The following is a 20,723-nucleotide window of genomic DNA, read 5'->3' as shown; positions in this document are numbered from 1 at the left end:
CTTGCTTAAAAAAATCCCTTTACAATGAAGGAGAAAACAATTGGAAAAGAAGATAAAAAAAAAGAAAAAACTGTTTGCTTGGGGTTTTTTACATTCTTGAGAAACAAAGTGAGGGCATACGAGCATGTGTACAAGACAATGGGAAAAAAGAGTTTCAGTAAGTAACTTTCTGTTAAAGTAGAAGGCTGGAACTTGCAAAGTTGTGGAAAAGGAAACAAACTGTGGAACGTTTCAAACTATATATAAAAAAAAGGAGATAGTAATTTTCAGTGAAACATTGGTGCCTCTCTCCTTATTAGAAGCCTTAAACCCACTACTTTTGTCCAGTTTGATCACTTTTTCCTTCTTCTCAGAAGACATGCATTTGAAAACTGTTGTATGCATGTCCCTCATTTTATCTTTGACACTCTACCCTTTTTTTGCTAATAGCATATTTTCTAGACCTCTAGATTACAAAAGTATATGGAGAGTGAGAGGGGCAGATACAGATGTTTCTCCAGATACAGATATTAACAAGTATGATACAAATATCCAGCTCCCTTTATAGAAAATAGAAAGAAAATGTCACTTCTAGGGCATGATTCAACTCAGCCTAAGATTGATGTCTAAAACAAGTCAAATGAACAACACCTTAAAAGAATCTATTTCTCTTCCTTGATTCTAAAGGAAGCCAATGTGATTACCTCTGTTGATGATGCCTTAAATTAAGTGAAATCCTACCCTGACCTGGTTATGTATGCTGCTTGTACAGATCATGATTGAGATTCTCTCCCGAAAATAGTTGGGCTATGTAGAAACTACCAGCAATACCATGTGCAGTTGTAGCTACATCATAGGAGCTCAACCTCACAAATGTCTAATCTGATGGGGAAAAGTTCTTCTTGGAAAGGTTCTCAAGCAGATTCATTAGAAAGTTACCAGGGAAACTTTTTTTTTTAATGTATTCATTGGTAGAGTACAGTTTGACAATAAGCTCTTGTGGCTGTGACTCTTTGGATCTGAATTTTGTACTTGCAGCTAATTTCTCACACATTTATCCCCTTGCTGCACATACACAAAAAAAATAAACAATGTGTGCTGCAGGGATAAAATATGGTGATCCTTAACAAAAAAAAAGAAGGAGAAAAAAAAAAAAGAAACTCACTGACCTGTGCACAGCTAAAGGAATGCTAGACTAGAAGTTCAGCCTGATTTGTGATGTTCAGTTTTCCTGTTCATCAAAGGAAGTGGCTTTCAAAACAAAGGATCCAGTAACCATCACAGAGCAACAAACCTTCTTAAGCTCAAGCACCTGCCAGCTCTAATACAACATCAAATCAAATTATTCTCTAGCATGAGGAAAATGCAGTAACTCCAGAGTACTTTATTAATAGATACTTAAATTGACAGTGATAGAATTGCATCCTCACTCAGCTGAACAAGCACTTGTGTTAGCTGGGAATACAAGACTCATAGATGCATTACTCTATGTCAGTACTAAGATACTAGGTAATGCTTTGGGAGGGCAAGTCTTATTTTAAGGATCACAGAGACATAAGTTAAGTACTTGTATTCACACCTGACAGCAGAGCCCCAGCTGCCACTTGACTAGGAGCTTTTGTAAATGTCATCTACTATGAAGACAGAAGGGTTCTGATAACTATCAACAACAGCATGCCTCTTTATGTAGTGCATGCCTCTTTACCTAGTGCAGCCAGGTGTAAACAAGTTGTTCCTGAAGAATTAGGAGAGATAGAGCCTTTGTATCCATAGGAAAGGTATCTTAGGGTATGTTTGCAGTGACAGAGACATTAAAAGAATAAAAAACCTAACCACAGTACTTTGCATTTGCCTTTTACTCCTGATTGCCCTAGATTGTTTTCAACTTCCCTGATTCTGCCCAATATATGCCACAAAACAGAACATAGGAGGTCATGCAGTATTAGATTGATTCCCCCAACAGCAGTTACAGCACAGATGTGCACACCTTCTGTCCAGCAGCCCTGTTTCAACTGCATAACCCAGTGCCATGGTGGGATGAGTAGAAAAATGTGTTCATTTTTTTTTAAAAAAAAAGGTTGCATTGTTAAATTGCTGCTAAGTTGTAGTTTTAACTATTTGTTGTCATGTTGTAATCACCTGCTGTTAACAGTTTTTCTTTAATTACCTGTTGATGGTTAAAAATCCTGCTCCCATCGATTATCCCCTCCCCACCCGCCGCATCCTTGAAGATGACATCTGGGACTGAAAAGGTGAAATCGGAGCTGACATGCAAATGTGAAGGACCAGCATGCAAAGGTGTAAACACCATACCAAATCCTGCAAAAAATCCCTAAAACAACAAGCCAACATGGAATTAACGGATCTAAGTGATGTCTAAAGGTGAGCAACTGAATCCAGTGTCTGTTAAGATCCTTTGTGCTCCTCACCCTAACCTAGGATGTCAGCTAGAAGAGCACATGGAATGTCAGACTGGATAATCAGGATCACCTGACGCTCCTGTGAGGAATGGAGTCCCAAGCTCTGCCTGCATACCAGTGGACAAAGCTGCAATCTTCCTTCTCCTCCATGCCACTGCTCCTGGGAGCAGTGGCGGTGTGTGCGCAACCCGATGTGTGCGCAACCCGTTGGTTCTCCCCACCTGAGCTGATTTCTTTTTAATAAAGGCATTAAAAAGGAGAAAAGATCTCCTGCCCAATATTTATTTCAATGGGAGGAGGCATTTCAAGGCTGGAGAGAAGCTACAGGAGTGCAGCCTGAAAATACATTTTCCAGCTAGGTCACATGAAAGGAACTAGTATACTGTGCAGTGCCACAATTTCTCTCTTCCCTAGCCCAGAGGTTCATAAAGGACAGGAGATGTCACAGTTGTGTCATGCCAAAGTGCAAAGCCTGGCTTCTCTGATGGGTAAGATGGCTATCTGGGCTTGAACATGAGCCAGCAACATGCCTTAGCATCAAAGGCAGTTAACAGTGTCCTGGGCTTCATTAAGTGTTGCCAGCAGCTCAATGGAGGTGATACTTCCCTACTATGCAGCACTGATCAGGTCACATTTGGAGTGCTGGGTCTAGGTCTGCACTTCTCTGAGCTAGAGATGGACACAGAATCCACCAAAAGCCAACAAAGATAATTAAAGCACCTCATGGATAAGCAAAGTCAAAGAGCTGAGACTCTTCAACCTGGACAAGGGAAAGCTTAGGAGGATCTCATAAGTGTGTAGCTATACCTGAAGGACCAGGGTGCAGAAAGGACAGAGTTAGGCTCTTTACAGTGGTGCCCAATGACAAGACCAAAGGACATATGTGGACACTGAAGAACAGGGGGTTCCCTCTGAACATAAAGAAACACCTCTTTTTTTCTTACTGTGAGTTTATCCAAGTACTGGCACAAGTTGCTCAGAAGCTTTTGGAGCCTCTCCTCCTTGAAGATATTAAAAACGGACATGCTGTTAGGCAATTCTGGTATAGGTGGGTATGCCTGAGCAGGGGTATTGAACAGGATGGCCACCAGAAGTCTTTTCCACCTTTAAACACTGTGATTCTGTATGGTTTCACCTTTTCCCACAGCTACAAGATGCACTGAGCAGACAGACCTCCTTGAGAGTTCAGAGGCTCTAAAAAAACCTGTCAACTCTTGTGATCTTCCACTATATTGTCTCCTCTATGTACACCAGATGAATGGGACATACTTTTAGGACACACATCATCAATTGCAAAGACTGCAATACTCAACAGCCTGGACCGGACTGATTTCTGTAGCAGTACATAAAGACAAGCATTTCAGGCTAGTTGATTTACTAAAAAAAGAAACATGGCTAATCTGACTGATTTTTTTTTTCCTTTAATTGGATATACGTCTGTGCTACAATGAACAAATTGTATAAATGCTGAGCTACTATTCCTATTAACTATTGCTGTTTTTCCTGTAAAAATGTGAGCTCAGAACACACATAAAATACTTTCAGGTACTGGGAAGCATGGCTGACATAGTTAACTATATGTCAAACCCACATTTCTAGCAGCAGGCTATGTCTTCATTTTCTCTCACTGGGTCTATTCCAAAAGCCAAAAAGAAAAGAAGATCCACTGCCTCTGATTTCTGTTGTTTGTATCAGACAAAGAGATGACTGGGAAAGGCAATAGGCATTTCTGAGTTTTCTTTCTTAAGAGATGTACTCACTATTTTCTATCAGAACCCAGGACACCCCTCTGGGTGCCCTGGATGGCCTGAGCCACTGGCAGGGGGCTCTGAGACCCTGGCATGCAGCCAAAGACACATGGGGTTTTGATCTTAGAACATGAAGCAAATTACCAACTCTGTATGAAGAATTACAAGTCACAAAAGTTTAGATAGCATGTAGGAATGTGCCCCCTATGGGCAGAGTGACAGAACCTTCCTCTGTCCCCCAAAAAGGAAAGAGCCAGAACTTTCTCCCAGTGATCAGGTAGAAAAGTCACTGATAGGACCTTGGGGACTTCACCTCAAGTTTGGGGACAGCTAATTGGCCATAAGCCAAAAGGTCCCGCCTAGGCCATTTAGTAGAAAAGGACAGAACAAGGAAACCAAATTGCTTTTGTGAGGTGTCTTTTACCAGGAGCACAAGTCTATGGCACATGGATTGGTTTGAGTTTGTTATTTTGCCTTTATTAAACCTTTTTTGTTCCTGACGCTGTCACATCAGCCTCCTGCTCCTTTTATGCCTCCTGATGAAAGCTGAGCTATTCTGGGGTGTAGTGTTGAGGGGTTGAGAGCTTATCAGATCAGCTGGAAACCCCCTGGGCAAAATGCTACAATAGCACAGTAGTAGTGATCGCAGGGTGAAGGGAAAAATTTTGAGATTTTGTACATGGGGGTTTGAGACATGGAGGGTCTGAGGCTCCAAGATGGAGGAATCAGGGTGTGCCTTGTCCTTCTTCCTTCTTCTTCCTAGCCTCCATGATTTGGGTGATGTTGGCACTTTTAGATTGGTTTAGAATAGAAGCTGACTGTCTAACATAGGTAATGTATTGGAACAGAATTATAAATATAGTACACACAGTTTTTAGTATAAAAGATATAACCAGCCTTGTGAGTGGGAGTGTGCCTTTGGCTGATCTGCTGAACAGATCACGGCAGGCCATACAGAAAATGTTTTAGATAACAATTAATAAACAACCTTGAGAACGACAGTCGAAGACTTCTGATTCCTTCTTCGACAGCTGGGTTGGGAAAAAGACTCCCTAACACAATCTCGGAGTCGCCCTGATAGTGGCAACTCCCAGAATTTTCATATTTTCATAATTTACATATTATTTGCATCATTTTTTTCCAGCATCCTATTTTAATTTTTAATCTGTATGCACCCCTGGATCATCACTTTTCCCACTCAGGTTTTCATCAGGTATCTTCCTACACATGAACAGGTCCTACTCTGCAAAACAGTAGCATGCTGTGGGCTCTCTGTCTCAGCTCCTAGGAGAGTTCACTTTAAAGGAACTTCAAAACATGCAGTCTCTGGAAGTTTTATTTACATGGTACTTGTGTTTACAAGGCAACAATCCCATTGTTTTCAATAGGGATTAATTATATACCATTTCCTTTGCCCTTCTATTTCATTCTGCAATCCCAGGGGATCCAGATTTAGCCCTATGGCTGTGAATGGGACTTCTCAGGAAGTTCCTCTGGTGCCTGCTCTCCCTCCCTTCCGGGACAGGAAGGGGCCTTAGGCATCATCTAAGCCCAGAGGTGACCCAGAGCACACCTAGATAATTCTTGAGGAAGCATGTGCCAGGAAGCCTACACCTTGTTCTGTGTGTCCCTTGGAGGACACCTATATCTATTTCTGAACATGTAATTTTTCCTATTCCTCTTTTCCTACATATCACTTCTAATGTTTCCCCATGAAATTCAAAAAGCCAACAGGACAGAAAAGTTAAACAAGGAAGTCAATTAAGTGTGAATAATGCCTTTACAACTCCTCTGTTTGGATCTTCTTTAAATCCCAGGTCTTCTCTGACTTTAACACTTGATCTTTTGTAATTCTCCTAATTTTTTGTACAATTGCTGCATAGTTGCTTTACTTTTCTCTTTCCCTAAAGTCAAACAAATACACATATGCATATTTAAAATGAGGTCTAAGAAACTACTTTCTTTGCCAATAACATCAACACTTCATCTGCATACTGACAGAAAGACAACAAGAGGCAGACCTGCTAGCTCCTTTAATCACAGGAATCCTTTATAGCTGGTTATTGCACATGCCACACAGCCGAGTGGATTCACAGCTCAAGTATATTAGTGGTAGCTCTGACTGAAAATGCCGTGAAGTTTACTGCTTTTTCATCTACCAACACCAGTAGGTTTGCATGGGCAGTAGAAAAGGAACGTTACAACCTCTTTTTTGAAGAGGCCTCATCATAATTCCTCCCCTTAACTGTTCAGCAACTCAGTTTTAATAATCAGAGAATTCTCCCTTCTCACTCTTCTGTGCACTGTCTCAGGAACAGGAGGTTGAATATGTGTGGTTGTGATACTTTATGAAAATCCCTTTGCTAGGATTTTCTTCTCCTGAGAAGCTGAAGGGCCTCAGCTTCAAGTGTAAACAATTTGTTATCTGCTGCTGTGGAATGCAGCAGGCGCTTTCTCCATTGGTCAATGTGGGATGTTTCTACTTGGTGGCCAATCGAGGAGGCAGCAGCTCTCGGACTCTCTAGGAGTCACAGAACTTTGTTATTCATTTCTTTCTATTTCTGTCTCGCCTTCTGATGATTCCTTTCTCTCTGTTCTTTGTAGTATAGTTATAGTGTGGTCTTTTTAATGTAATATATATCATAATATAATAAACCAGCCTTCTGAAATGGAGTCATGATCTCTCCTTCCCTTCACCAAGTCCTAACTGCCCAGAAGACCCATGGTAATAAATGTGAACAGCTCTGTGGCTCTAGAAATATTGCAAAAGTTGTTCACCTAATGGAAATGCACTAAGTTTCCGGTTCCCTTCATTCACTGTCACTCCATGGATGTTGCTGAGGATTTCTACTTAAACACTTTGGCACCACTGCATTTACTCTTCCTGTACTTTTGATGCAGTGTGGGATTAGATATAATGGAATTTAAGAGTTTTTTAGGATTCCATTCAGGAGTCCAAATATCTGAGTAATAAATCCCGCCCTGGAGCACAGCATAACCTTAAAACCAGGATACAAACAGACTGTGCATTTTTGCCTGTACTTCAGAGAGCGGGCCAAGAACAGGGCAGGAGTTGCCACCTTTAACTCATGAAATCAAATCTAATTTAACAAAACTTAATGCTGCTTTGGCTCACCTGCCAGGTGGAACAAATAGGAAGGCTTTCTCACAAAGAACAACATGTGCAGAAAACGGCAAAAGATAATCCTGGTAAATAAACCTCTCATTAATATTCAATACAGCAAGTCAACCATACCATACAGTAACACTACACCACTTCATAAGCTGCTGGTGCAGATGTTAGGACTATGACCACTGGTCCTTTTTCTTTTCAGGTTGTGTGCTTTCTAGAGCTTGTAAGAGAGGTGGGCTGGTGACATGATGCCATCTGATATAATTGTTTCAAGCAGTTGAACTTCAGATTGATAACTAAAGTGTATATAGAAATTTCTGGTTTATATAGAAACCAAGTGCTGCTTCACAGTACACTGTCACTGGCAATCTGCTGGTGAGTACCAGCACACAGCTCTTCTCAGAGACACCTTTCTAGCAGCTGGTGTCCAGTTGTGATGTAAAAACATTTAGTCACACAAATATGCTCTGCATTTTAAAATCAATACTCTTTTTTAACTCCTTCTTTTAAATCTCTACATTGAAGCAAGTATAGCCAAACCATTAAGCCCTTCAGACATGAAAAATGCCAGTGGAAGTATCTTGCCAGAGTTACCAGTGTTACTTCACATAAACTACAAACACCCATAAAAGTAGTCACGAGTGTAATGTAAGACTCCTTTCCCGAAGCTGTCTTCCCAATTAAAAGGAGACAGTTTTGTCTTAATACTACATACAATTAAAATTTATATCTTTAAAAGGTTCACCAGGCTTCACATCCATTTGCTGCCAATCTGTGATAAAAGAAGAAAATACCCAAGGCTTGAGTCAGATAATTTATTGCACTGTGCTTGCAAGGTCCTTGATGAAGGTCCTGATCAAAGACACTGACACTGGCTAAAACACAATATCAGTCTTAGTTAAGTTACATATGGCTCTTTAAATTGAAACATTGACCAAGGAAAAATACTTTTGTTTGTTTAGTTCCTCTGAAAGCCACTAAATTAAATACCCGTGAAAAGCAGTCAATTTTTCAGTAACAAATTTTCAGTGACACCATAGGATATTTCATTGCAGATACCATGGAGACTGAACCAAGCAGTAATACATGCTACATCTCCCAACAGACACCTTGGTTTTTAAGGCACATGACTGATTCTGGATGGAAAAATACTTCAAGTTTTTCTAGAGATAGTGTTATTTCAGCAACTTCAAAGGCAAGCAGGCCACAGTGAATACTGAGTCAGTAGAACAGAAGAAACATCAGGACAAACCAGTTTTGGCCTCTTGGTGGAGCAGGAGCTATCTGCCAGCTACAGGTGCATAGCAGAAGGTATATGTACCTTCAAGGATCTCTGTGACAATTATAGAAGGCCTTCAGCCTCAATATTAGTGCTACTGCAGATGCAACACAGAGATGGTTAAATCCGTGCTCCCTTAAAAGGTCTTAACAGCAATAGCTCTCTGCAGAGGAGGAAGTATATTCTATATGAACTGAGTAGTTCAGAGATTACTGCTCTCCTATGTAGATCACCTGACCTATGACTCAGATTGAAATCAGCTTTGATTATCACTTTTTAGTTTAAAATTTAAGATTTTGGCAAAGAAATGCTTGGGTTTATTTTTCTCAGCTTTGACAGAGATTTCTTAAATTTGCTTATATAATAGCTTAAAAAAATAATAATACCCACTTGAGACCAAATCATATTTTGACTTACTGTGGCTGCATAAGAGTGAAAACAATGCAGCCTGAAAAATCTGTAATTCTGAATTTATGGTAATGTTCAAGGTGGAAAAAACATGGATTGTTTTTAAATCAATGGCCAGCAGTTGGGGAAAATGACCGTGTCCCTCCTCTAGGCTAATATGATGGTACAGTGTCACAAAATAAGGTTTTCTTACATCTACATTCTGAAGATGCCTTTTTCAAGTACATTTCATGGCAAATAGTGATTATTACCAGTATACTTATTTGGTAATAATTACAGGTTTGGGAGCGGGGAAGTAAATCAGTATCAACTAAATGAGCTTAGTATTCTGCTACTCATCACATCAAGCATAAACATCCTATTCTGCAAAATGTCAGTTTTAATAGGAGAGGAAAACACACTTTGCACTTGGAGCACGGATATATTAGCACCTACATATTATAGCACCTATGAGTTTCAGAGAGTCCTTTTTCTCCTTGTCTTTCCATTATTTGCTCACTTTCTAGAGGATTACAATTACAACAAATTGACATTTGAGAAGAATAGCAATTACTCTCATTTAATCATGGAGCACATTTTATCACTATGCGACAGAGCTTCTCATCCTGTAACTAACTGAAGACCACTTGTTTGGAAAATCCTGTTACTTCAGTAAGGTTTCAAGTGCAACTCCAACAATAGAATCATGGCTTGAATTGAAATCTCCTTTTAGGTTTTCTTAAGGCTGTCTGCCTCATATGTGTAAATTATTTGTCTTCATCTAAAGATCTTTAAAAAAAGAACAAAATTGAAACTCAGTGTTCTAAACAGAGCAAAAATTACTCTAAGTAGTTTCAGAGAAAGTTAACATATTTATAATCTCTACTTCAAGTCTGTTTCCAAAAGTGTTAAATGACTTGCTCTACTTGAGCAATAAAAAAATTCCCTGGAAATTCTCTGTATGTGATTAGCTGTGTGTAGAGATCAGAGCAAGAAAGCTTAGCTTTCAGTTGACTCCATTTAAACTAAATCACACTGTGTTGGAACCCAGGACAGAGATTCCAACCCTTGTGCTTTGCCCACAGAAGATTGTGGACTTAGGGTTTCTTCATGGGTGTGGGAATCAGTGATGTTGTAGAACTTTTATTAGATGATAGCTAAAGCAAAATATGGGGTGTGGTCAAATGTGTGTTTGATTTCTTTGACCTTTCACCATTGTGGAATTAACTTTTGAAAATAGCTTTTTACATTTCCGTAGGGCTTGTAATTCTTCTGCTCCTTTTGCCATGCATTTTTCAGTGCATGCGGCGAGCCATGAACAGGGCTGCAAAAGAGGTGTTCTTGGTGCAAACAGGAGGGGGAGATATCAGAATCCAGGACATTCCTCTGGCTGCCATGGATGGCTCAAGACCCTGGCAGAGGGCTCAGAGACCTTGGCACGGAGTGAAAGACACCTGTGCCTTCAATTTTAACCCCTGGAAAAAACTATCAGCTTTGTGTGAGGATTTACAAGCCAGAAGAGTTTAAGTAGAATGATAGTTACTTTATCACAGGGGGAAAAAGTAGAATTTTGGGGTTTTTAGAACGGGGGTTCTAGAGGCAAGATGGAGGAATCTGCGTGTGTCCGGTCCCCCTTGTCCTCCATCTTCTGCTGTGATGGTGGCACTTTTGGATTGTTTTAGAGACAAACTGTCTAACACAGGTGATAGGTATTAGAAAATTATTGTAAATAAAGTACACGTAGTTCTTAGTATAAAATGTTAACACCACCCCAAGGGGAGGGAGTGTGCCACGAACCGGCCTGCTAGACAGACCTCAGCAGGTCAGAAAAAAAATGTATAAGAAAAAATAAACAACCTTGAAAATCAGAGCCGAGGAATCCTGACTCCTTCTTCAATTGCGGGGCTGGGAAAAAGAGACTTTCTAACACCTCGGGGTCATTGTGACCACAGAGACTCCCAGAACACTGGCATTCACAAAGTACAAAATAAAAGAGAGAAAAATATAAAGAGGAAAACACTAGAACAAAATCTGGGGACCAGATCTGTTACCACAGTTCAAGAATGCAAGACCCAAAAATGGAAAAAAAAAAAGAATGTGAAAAATTTAGTCCATAAAAAGCAATCAACATGCCATATAGTAGAACTGCAAGGACCTCAGCTACCCATGTATGTGGGGAAGAAACAAATAAAATTTGATTTTGGAATGCTTTGACTCCTAATAATGACTGACTATCAATACTAAAAGAGAAAGCCATTCTGGATTAATGTTGCATATTCTATCTCCAATGGCTGTAAATCTACTTTAAGTCCTTGGAGTTGAAACAGAGTTAAGTGGTACTGACTGAGCAAGTTGTCTACCCTCTCCCCTTCCCCAATACACTTGGCAGGTTTCATCACTCTGCACAACAGTGAGAAGAAGGAGTAAGGTGATTGGAAAGGGTACTAAATCAACAGACATGAAATGTATCATCATGCAGCAGTAGGAGCAAGAGAAAAACCATGCACTGAAAAGAGATGATGTTTGCACATAAGAAAAATTTTCAGGGGACTGATTGCAGCTGCTATGACAACAAGAGAGAGGATGCGACATAATGACCCAAGTGACTGTTTCATGTTGTTCCAATGAACCATTCTACTCACCAGCTGGGAAGCCAGTAGAGACTTCATTAAGTGCTTCTATTCAGTAATTACTGAATCCTTCCCTGCACCACAACTCTAAATTTCCATACAGTCATAGCACAGAGCTGTTGGGTGTAATCATGAGGGTTCATTTCTTAGTCCTAAAAATTTCAAGCCTGTAGCTATTAGAAATTTGGAATCAAGTTTCGGCAGATTTGTTAGATACAAGCTCTGTCACCTGGCAAAAAGAAATAGGGAGCAAAATGATACTAGCATAACCTTGCTGAAGTCTTGCAAGCAAGCCATGGAAAAGCTGCATTATTTGCCTGCCTTGTATTTAGGGTAGTTCCTTCTCCAACATACAGCAACTTTAACTGGAAAAGACCAGGACAGGTCCTTTTCTCATTTAAATCATTGCAGTTCTCCTGACTGCAGTGGAATGATGAATATTTACTGCTGGTTAGGATTCTACCCCTTGATTTGATTTGCACTAGTACACAAATAAGTGAATTATATGTCCAGGAGCCTTTTGCTTTCTTAGTTATGCAAAACTACAGAGCTAGAAAAAATGAGCTTGTATTTACACTACATCAAAACTATAGACAAATTAGCAGAGCACAAGAGTTTGAAATAGAAAATTTGCAGCAAAACCAGAAATCCCCAAAGACAGTTAGTTTGAAAGCTTCTAGAGTTTGAGCAGCACAGGGGGTGGGGGGGGGGGGAAGGGGGAGAGGAGGAAGAAGACGGAGGGAGGGGGGAGGCGGGGGGGAGGAGGAGGAGGAGGAGGAGATCTGGCTTTCAACATGGGAGAAGGAACTGTCTTGAGAGAAGGTTCTCCTGTCAGAGCCTGCCTGCTCAGGAACAGGCCTGCCTAAAACTGCTCAAAAGGCACAGAAGAGTTCACACCTCTTTATTTCTTTTGATATTTAGGGATTCTAGAAAACCTGAAACTTTGAATTAACGCCTTTGTATCAGTTCAGAAGGCACTGGGAGCAGAAATAGTTGGCCAAAAACCAGAGAGGAAAAAAAGCAGAAGCAATGTTATTTCTCATCATGTTGAGATCAGGTTCCTCCTTGTAGGGAGTAACAACATTTGTTGTCTATAAAAGAGACCTGATGGCATTTCTTTCCTTCCTTCACAGAAGATGGATAGGGGGACAAACTCTTGGTCTAGGATCCGGCATAAGGAGAATAGGTGTCCTCATCTCCAGCCAGATGTCTCCACCTTCTGCCCTATTTGCACTTTGAGTTTGGATCAAAAATCACCACAAAGCAAAACTCAGCACTTCCATAGAAACTGGAGGGAAAGCTTTTACATGCAAAAAGTGTACTAGAGTATTTTCATGAAGAAAGTTACCTACAAGATTTATAAAGAACTGCTGTGAGCTAGACTATGTGCTTCAGTGCCACATCCTTCCTCTCCAACAACACCTAAGTTATAGCAGAACTCCTCACCACTTCATTCTATAAATCTATTTCTAAAAATTTATTTTATACAATGGATAGGACAGTCATGCCAGATGCTTCTGGATATAAAAAGCAGAAAACTTGAGTTTGAGGAAAGTATCTTCTTATTAATATTTGTGTTTATCATTTTCCCAGGTTTAAAGACAGTGGACCAACCTCTAGAACATGAATTACAACAACAAGTAACTCTTAACTGGCATTCTGAGTTAATAGTCTCTCATTTGCACAGCAGTGATAAGGCAATGCACTGGGGGGAAAAAAGGCCTTAATTTCCTCTCTGTTATGTTTTATTGGAGGAAAAATTAGCAAAAATCAAACAAGAGCTCAAATGCAATATCTTGTGTATATAAAACTCCATGTACTCTGAAATTTGGTAACATAAACAACGGCAAATAAAGATCCTGAAGCCTTCATCTGAGACAGATTGAGCTTTCTAGATCAAATTAACTTGCATGATTCCAGGTCTTGAATAGTCCCACTAAATGGCTCACACTGTAGTTCCAATCTTTCCATCAACTACCAGTGCAAGAAGTCCATAAAAGTGGAATATTCAAAATCCTCACTGCGCCAGTGCACCTCAGTCCTCCTCAGAGTATGTCAAAACAGCTGCATCTAGAGGAAAAGGAGTGCAACTACCTTGTTTCTTTATACAGATAAAAGCTACACAGTATTGCCTTTCTGTAAAGTTCTTGGGAGGTGTGCAGTTCCCACAGCTCTTGTGTCCCAACACCAATGTGGTAAGCAGCTAAAGTGAAAATTAGAACAGTTGAGAACCTGCTCTACTTTGCTGTGCTCTATAAGCAGATGCTGTCCACCTCCAGAGACACAAGGATATTTAGCTACAAGCCTTCAGCAAGTTGCTTTTCTTGCACCAGGCTTCTTCTTTGGCCTCATAATTTCACATTTAATGTTAGGGCCTGGTCTTTCGCTAACTTTCATTACAATTTTTATAAAGTCAGTAATCAGTTTTCAAAACACTGTGAAGATCATGATTTCTTAGAAGTCAGTATAAATGTGAATCAATGCAAAATGTTTTCATAGTATCGTTTAGGTTGGAAAAGACATTTAAGACCATTGAAACCAATTGCAAACTGTACACTGCCAAATACACCAAAAAAAACCAATGGAATGGCCAGACATGCTTTTCCAGTGCCCTCAACCATGCAGTTGGAGGTGATGATAGTCAAGACAGAAGTTACAATTATTTCCATGCTTCATTTCTAATAGTACAGATATTTCATCATGGACCAACCCAAACTCACAGTGTGTTGTTCCCACTCTGTCTGGAACAGAGTTGGACAACAATTTGCAAATTTTGCATGACAACTAGTATGATTTATTTTGTACCCAAAGGGAAGTTACTTTCTCTCAAACTAATATTTCTCTGTTCCTCAAGGGTATCAGCCTTCTTCTCTCAGCTAATACTACAGCAGCAGATGCAGCAGCTCAGCATTTCCCAAGAACTTTTTAAAAATCATCAGGACACAAAAAATAGAATTCTCAAATGATGGAAAAAAAGACAGTTAAGCCCATCCCTGACACACTAATGTTGCTGTGATGTTTCTTGGATAGATTTATTTTCTTCAGTATAATGATTAACAAATACTTGAATCATTTAGGTCTATCTACCACACAGTGCTGGTAACACTACATAGTGTGAAAAATGCCAATCACTTGTTTTTAAAATTTTAGAAGTTTAATAGTAGTAAAAGGGTTATAAAATAGCAATATAATTAGAGTAATAAAAATTTGAACAATTGAGATTAGGACAATATGAGACAATAAGAACAAAGAGTTATGGACCGTGTTCGGGGCAAAATAAGCCTGATAAAGGACACACGTTAACCAAGGATTAACCCTTAAAAGCAATAGCCTGTTGCATATTCATATACCTCACACATGATGCATAAATCCCATTCAAACAAAGAATTCTGTCTGGTCAGTGTCAACCTTCTTCCTCTGAATTCTAACAGCGTCTTCAAGACTGAGCGAGGCGGGAAGAAGTTAGTTTCTTCTGATAATGGAGCAATAAATCCTCTTTCTCTGAAAGCTTTAGGTGTCCTGTGGCAGCTATCTGGTGCAAGTACCTCATTCCTTTCTTTAAAAAAATATCCCACATACATAGTTTATATTTTAACATTATGCTATAACCTAAAACTATATTTGAGAAAATTAATACAGCATAACTTTCTAACATAACACATATAATATTCATCCTAATATTTACAAAAAGCCAATCATAAAATATGCTTTTTTTTTTTTTTTTGCAGTTATGTGATTCAATAAAATGCACACTTGCCCAGATACAAAAATAAATGTTATATAATGTACAGGTCATAGCATCAATACACTGTGTGTATCAAATACAGATGCACACGAAAAAAAGTAGCACAGAAGCTGCAATGCAACAACTCTCCCATGAAGCAGAAAAACCTTGAGTCTTGCTTTAAGAAAATTTAAAGGGGATCACTCTAACATGAGTTCTCCCCCACTGTTTTAATCAACCCCTTTCCACCAATAAGGAGAAACTAAATCTGAGTAGATATAAGTGAAAAAAAATAACAGTTTATTAACAAGCAAAACTGCAACAGGCAAAAAATAACAGTAATTAATCACTAGATACAAAATTGATAAATCTCACAAACTCCCCAAGAACAAAGAGAAATTCAAAATGGCAAAGCACCCCTTTCAAGAGCAAAAATGGCATCTGACCAAGATGGCAGCATTTGCTGGCAATTATGCAGTTTGGGAGACAAAGAGGAAAGGATGGCAGTAAACCCTCCTGGGAAGGTATGAGCTTACAAAGCAGTTCTAGTGCCATATGGGAACTGCCAGAACATGTGGGGTCAGCTCCACCACTCACTGCTTCCTTCTGCCACCCACTGTATTCCACCAGTGTTGGTGCTGCTGTTCTCTGAGCCACTGGTGTGTTGCAGGTGGAGAGAAAAAGTCTCCCAGAATCAACATGGGGTGGCCCGGTGAGGGACCAGCTCAGGCTTTGCACTGCCAATAGAGGTTTGCAAAGTTCACTCTGGAACAGTTTTGGATTGCAGAAATGCAGTTTTTCCTGGGTGGCTAGCCCACAGCTCCTTCCCCCTCCCCCCAAAACAATCTCTGCCTTAAGCAAAATGCCAAAACACATAAGAGAAAACAAAAAGGAAGCCTCTGCCCATTCTACCTCAGCTTTAAGGTGAAAGCCAAGAAGTGTGGCAAGGGATGAGAAAGCAAGCCAAAAGGTGAAAAAAGGAGCTCTGCCTGTGTGCTCCAACCTTTTAAAGTGTACCACACCTGCCTGCCCCATGATTCTGGCTCCAGACCTCCAGATATGCCACCTCAAAGAGACAGTAACCTCAAAGAGACAGTAACAATTTATGGGCTCATAAAAATATGAAACACCATAACATTTTTGATTACTCAAGACAACCTTCAGTTCTAAACCCTTAGTCATTTGACCCTAAAATTAGTCCTGTTGTATTGTGAGCATGAGTAGCAATAAAGACAGCAGAGCAACAAACCCAGCAATCCTGCTGGTTTGTTCCTGAATTAAAAATAAATAAAAAATAAAACAAGAAAAAAAACCACAAAAAACTCAATAAAGCAAATAAAACTAAACCTGAAGAAAAAGAAAATTTTCATCCACCAGACTGACACAAAGTGATGAAAACCTACTATTAATAATGATGCTGAGAGTGGAAGAGATTAGGATAGAGGGTGCAAAAGTGAACATATTGCAACAACCTGTGGAGGACCTTCCCATTAGAGAAAGAAATTTCAAAAGTAGCATTGGCTTGGTAGTTTCACCTTTAAAGTGCTATACGAACATTAACAGATAGTTAGGATATCTTAACTATGTAAAGATATTTTAATGAAACATATATCTCCAATTTTTTTCAACAAGCCTAATGTTTGCATGATGTTAATGACTGCAAAAACAAATTCTCCATGAATTAAAGGACTAAGCAGATATGTCCATTCACACCAATAAAAGCTTGTATCCATCATTATTAGATGAAATTCTGGCCCAATTATGTTAGTATCACCCAGGAAAAACTTTCCTGATTTCACAATGGCAAGGAAGTGAAATCTCTGTCTTCTTAAAAGTATTCAAAAAGAATTTATATTGATTATTACGAGTAAGTTATCCATATACTTTAACTTGGATTTAATCTAAAAATTCGAATGGGATGTAAGCTTGCTTTGTCTCTAAGATCTATATGGATATGTATAGGGGCACACATATATATGTGTGTATATATATATATATATATATATATATACGCACACCCTAGTAAGATAAGCATTTGTAGCAAAGCAGTCTGCTCAGAGAATCCTCAAATTTTGTGTACCAAGTCTATTGGAAAAGCCCTTTCACTTTGAGAAGCCTCATTTTCCCCTAAGACAGCAAACATATAAATTAAACAGCACTCTCCAAACTATGACAGCAATCCATCCTAAAATTCCTAATCTTTCCTTAATATTTCTCATTGCCTCAGCAATTTTACTTCTTGTGTTTGCAAACTGTTACATATATATCTTTGTGCAAAGTGAAAAATGAAAAAAGATTACAGAATTTTGAAATACTGGCTAAGTAAACAATAAAATATTGCAAAGAAAGCCAAGGCTCCCAAGGATGACATTCTGGGCTCATAGGAAGGAAATGCAGCTAGCAAGCTGGAAACCTGCAATCCTGGAGCCCAGCTTTCCTGAGGTAAGGTTCCAAAACAAAAGTACTGCGAACATCTTGGTGAACTTGGGCCAAAACCCAAGCAAAACCAAAATAATGCAGAGCGACTGCATATCAAAGGCAAGTTTCTTGGGCAAAAGAAATACAGAAGATGGAATGCAAAACCAATTCAGGCAAAAATTGCAGGACATCTGTACATTTTAGAGGCACATACTGACAAATGGCGGTTGACAACAGCTGTCTTTTAGCTGTACTTACTGGAACTACTAAGAAAGACAGGAAAGAAAGAAAAGAAAATAAATGAAGGAAGACAAATTAAATCAGGCTTACCAATTGTAAAGTTATAGTTATCAATGATGAATGTAGCACTCTGGCATTTTTTAAATGCTTCCTTTCTGCTGCTTGGGTCTGTCATGATTTATGCCAGCTTGTACTTTCAGTAGCTGCCTTTCTCTTCCTCGTGGAAGCAGAGCACTCGAGCTCACTCTTAGCTGCCCTTGTGTGCCTGTGACAACACACACACACCACGCCTCACATCTTCTTAAAGGGTCTGAGAGGCGTGCACCCAAGAATTTTCTCCTCCCCCAAACACTCTCATTGGCAAGTTACCTACATACCTGCTCAGAGTTCAACTGGTTAGAGGCTCGCCTATCAAAGCCAGCAGTCGAGTAGTTCGAGACTACCAAGTCAATAAGCCAGATGTAGCTTTCAAATTTCTGTGTAGGAAGTAGCACACAAAAAAACCAATAAAGGGTTAGATTTTGCTGTTATCTACCTGCTTATGCTCCCTGTATTCCCTGCTGTGCTGCAGCCAGTTTCTGTGGCTCCTTTTACTCATAGGGATTTCTGACTTGCAGCACATTGTGCTCAGATTTCAGCTCCTCAAGGAGAGGTAGTGTGTTTTAATAATTCAGGATATAATGAATCAACCCAAATACATTACACCATCAATTATCTGCTACTTATGTAAACAGCGAGTCTCTAGAAACTCAACTGAGAGCATAGAACTAGAGATTACCAGTAAAGAAGAACTTAGGAAAACAACATGTAATTTAGCAGTGATGTTGATAAACTGATCAAAATGATCATGTATGCACACACACAAAACAGTCTTCCAAGCTCTTCCTTCTCTTTGTTGTTTATCATGGTTTGCAAACTCGTCTCTGTAGTTTTTTTACTTAGCAATGTTTAGAAAAGTTGACACAGAGTACATGCTAGCAATCCACTGAAAAAGGCAGGCAAATCCTAAGAACAGACAAAATTTGGAGTCAAACCTGGCAAAGTTTTCCCAAGAAGGCCAGCTGCAAGCCAAAATTTTATGAGTAGGCATCTAAGGAAACACGGTCAACATCTTAATGATTCCAGTACACATAAATCTGTGCAATTCTTCCTTTTTCTTGTAATATGTTAAAACTATAAATATGCTATTTAAATGTTCCTATTTTTATGTTCCCAAGAAAAAACTTAAATTCCACATAAATGTATCAAGTTTTGCATTGGTCTGGATCAAAAGCACTTAGAAACACTAAGTTGCAAGAAGACTACCATCAAAATAATAGCCAGGACACAGTTTACTGAAAGCTTGCTCAGTGCGCTCCTAAAGGTTTACAAAATATCAGCAAATGTGGTCATGTTTAAGGTATAAACCTCAGCCCTACCTTGGTTTCTCAACAAAAGCTCAAGTCAGATAACAATGCTGCACTTTTAAAAGCATGGAAGAGAATCACTATTGAATTCCAGCAGTTAATTTATATTCCACTTTGTTCTACTACAGTGGAGAGCCTCAGCCAAGTAGGGCTTTTTTATTATTTTTATTATTAATATTTATTTGGATGTTCAATAATATAAGACGAGTTCATTAAGAAAACAGCTTCTGGCAGTGAGGGTTTGTTGGGCTTTTTTAATAAGTCATTGTTTTGAAACAAAAACAACTACTGACATATAACATTTCCAACACTTACAACTGCAATGAAAAGTGTAAGCAATAGTTCTAGAATTTAAAAGAGTTGCTGCTCTTTATAGACACTTTATAGCCCCTGCAATGAAGACTGCTCATGCAGTTTACTAAAATCCATCATGTAGCTGCCTCTCCAAAAGAAGGTAGGAAAATAATCCAAGTATAATATTTTTAAGGAATTATTTTGTTTGTCACTGGTCATATAGATCATAAAAGCACTTCCTAATACAGCAAAAGCACAGAGTATGATTCATAGTATATTTAGAAAGCAGAAAGTTAAATGTTACCTAAATGAAAGGTAAGGAACCCTAACAGTTTCAATATTTTTGGAACTATTTGGTTTGTTGGTTTTTTTTTTTAATTTAATTATTTGCTGACACCATTTTCTTCCTTAAGCCATGAAACACTTATTCATAAAGAAAAATTGTGGGAAGATACCAGTGATGATTTGATGAAGTTTCAGTCATGAAACTGAAGTTGGAGGAGAAATGTTCTTCTAAAAAACAGCAGGTAGAGACAGTCCTGCTTCCTACTTGGCTTTGGACCATGCACTCACACAGGAAGCACGAGAATTATATTTGCACTTCTCTTCTGAGGAGAGCATCCAGATCACCTACTGCTGTGATGCTAATTTCTGAGCTTCTTCACTGGTGTTTCGGCCACTTTGTAAGATTGCCAGAGAGAAAATGATCTGGCCATTAAGTGGCTGAGTACTTTGGAGCTACCTTACAATACTTTTTCAAGGTCCACCTAATACTAATTCAAATATTTGTAGTAGTTTGATAAGCTCATTTAGGTCAAAGTGAACATTTGCACCACAAAGAATAAAGACAGTCACTCAGGAGGGTAAAGCGATCAAATAAGTTTAGAAGCCAGATTATCCAAACTGTTGGAGAGGGCCCTTAACTGGCTGGTTGCAGAGGGATGCTCTCTCCATTTAAAACTGCAGAGGTAATCGCATCGGGGTAAAAAGAGAAAGGTTTTGATGCAAGTTTTCCAAGAAGAAAACAGTTTCTTCCCAGCTGTAGTTAAAATTTAATCCAGCTGC

General features: G+C 39.2%; 1 protein-coding gene across 1 annotated transcript in view; it reads right to left on the bottom strand.

The window, feature by feature from the left end:
- Positions 1-18,219, bottom strand: part of PDE1C (phosphodiesterase 1C) — a 351,275-nt gene extending 333,056 nt beyond the window's left edge. The window contains exon 1 of the mRNA XM_038125944.1: positions 18,049-18,219. Within this exon, the coding sequence (XP_037981872.1) occupies positions 18,049-18,133 (85 nt within the window). The 5' untranslated portion in view covers positions 18,134-18,219. The remainder of the gene's footprint in view (positions 1-18,048) is intronic.
- Positions 18,220-20,723: the final 2,504 nt, after the last annotated feature.

The sequence above is a fragment of the Motacilla alba genome, chromosome 2 (assembly GCF_015832195.1).
Source record: "Motacilla alba alba isolate MOTALB_02 chromosome 2, Motacilla_alba_V1.0_pri, whole genome shotgun sequence".
Taxonomy (NCBI): domain Eukaryota; kingdom Metazoa; phylum Chordata; class Aves; order Passeriformes; family Motacillidae; genus Motacilla; species Motacilla alba.
Note: the sequence above shows the minus strand (reverse complement) of the source record. Positions and strands in the feature narration are given on the sequence as shown.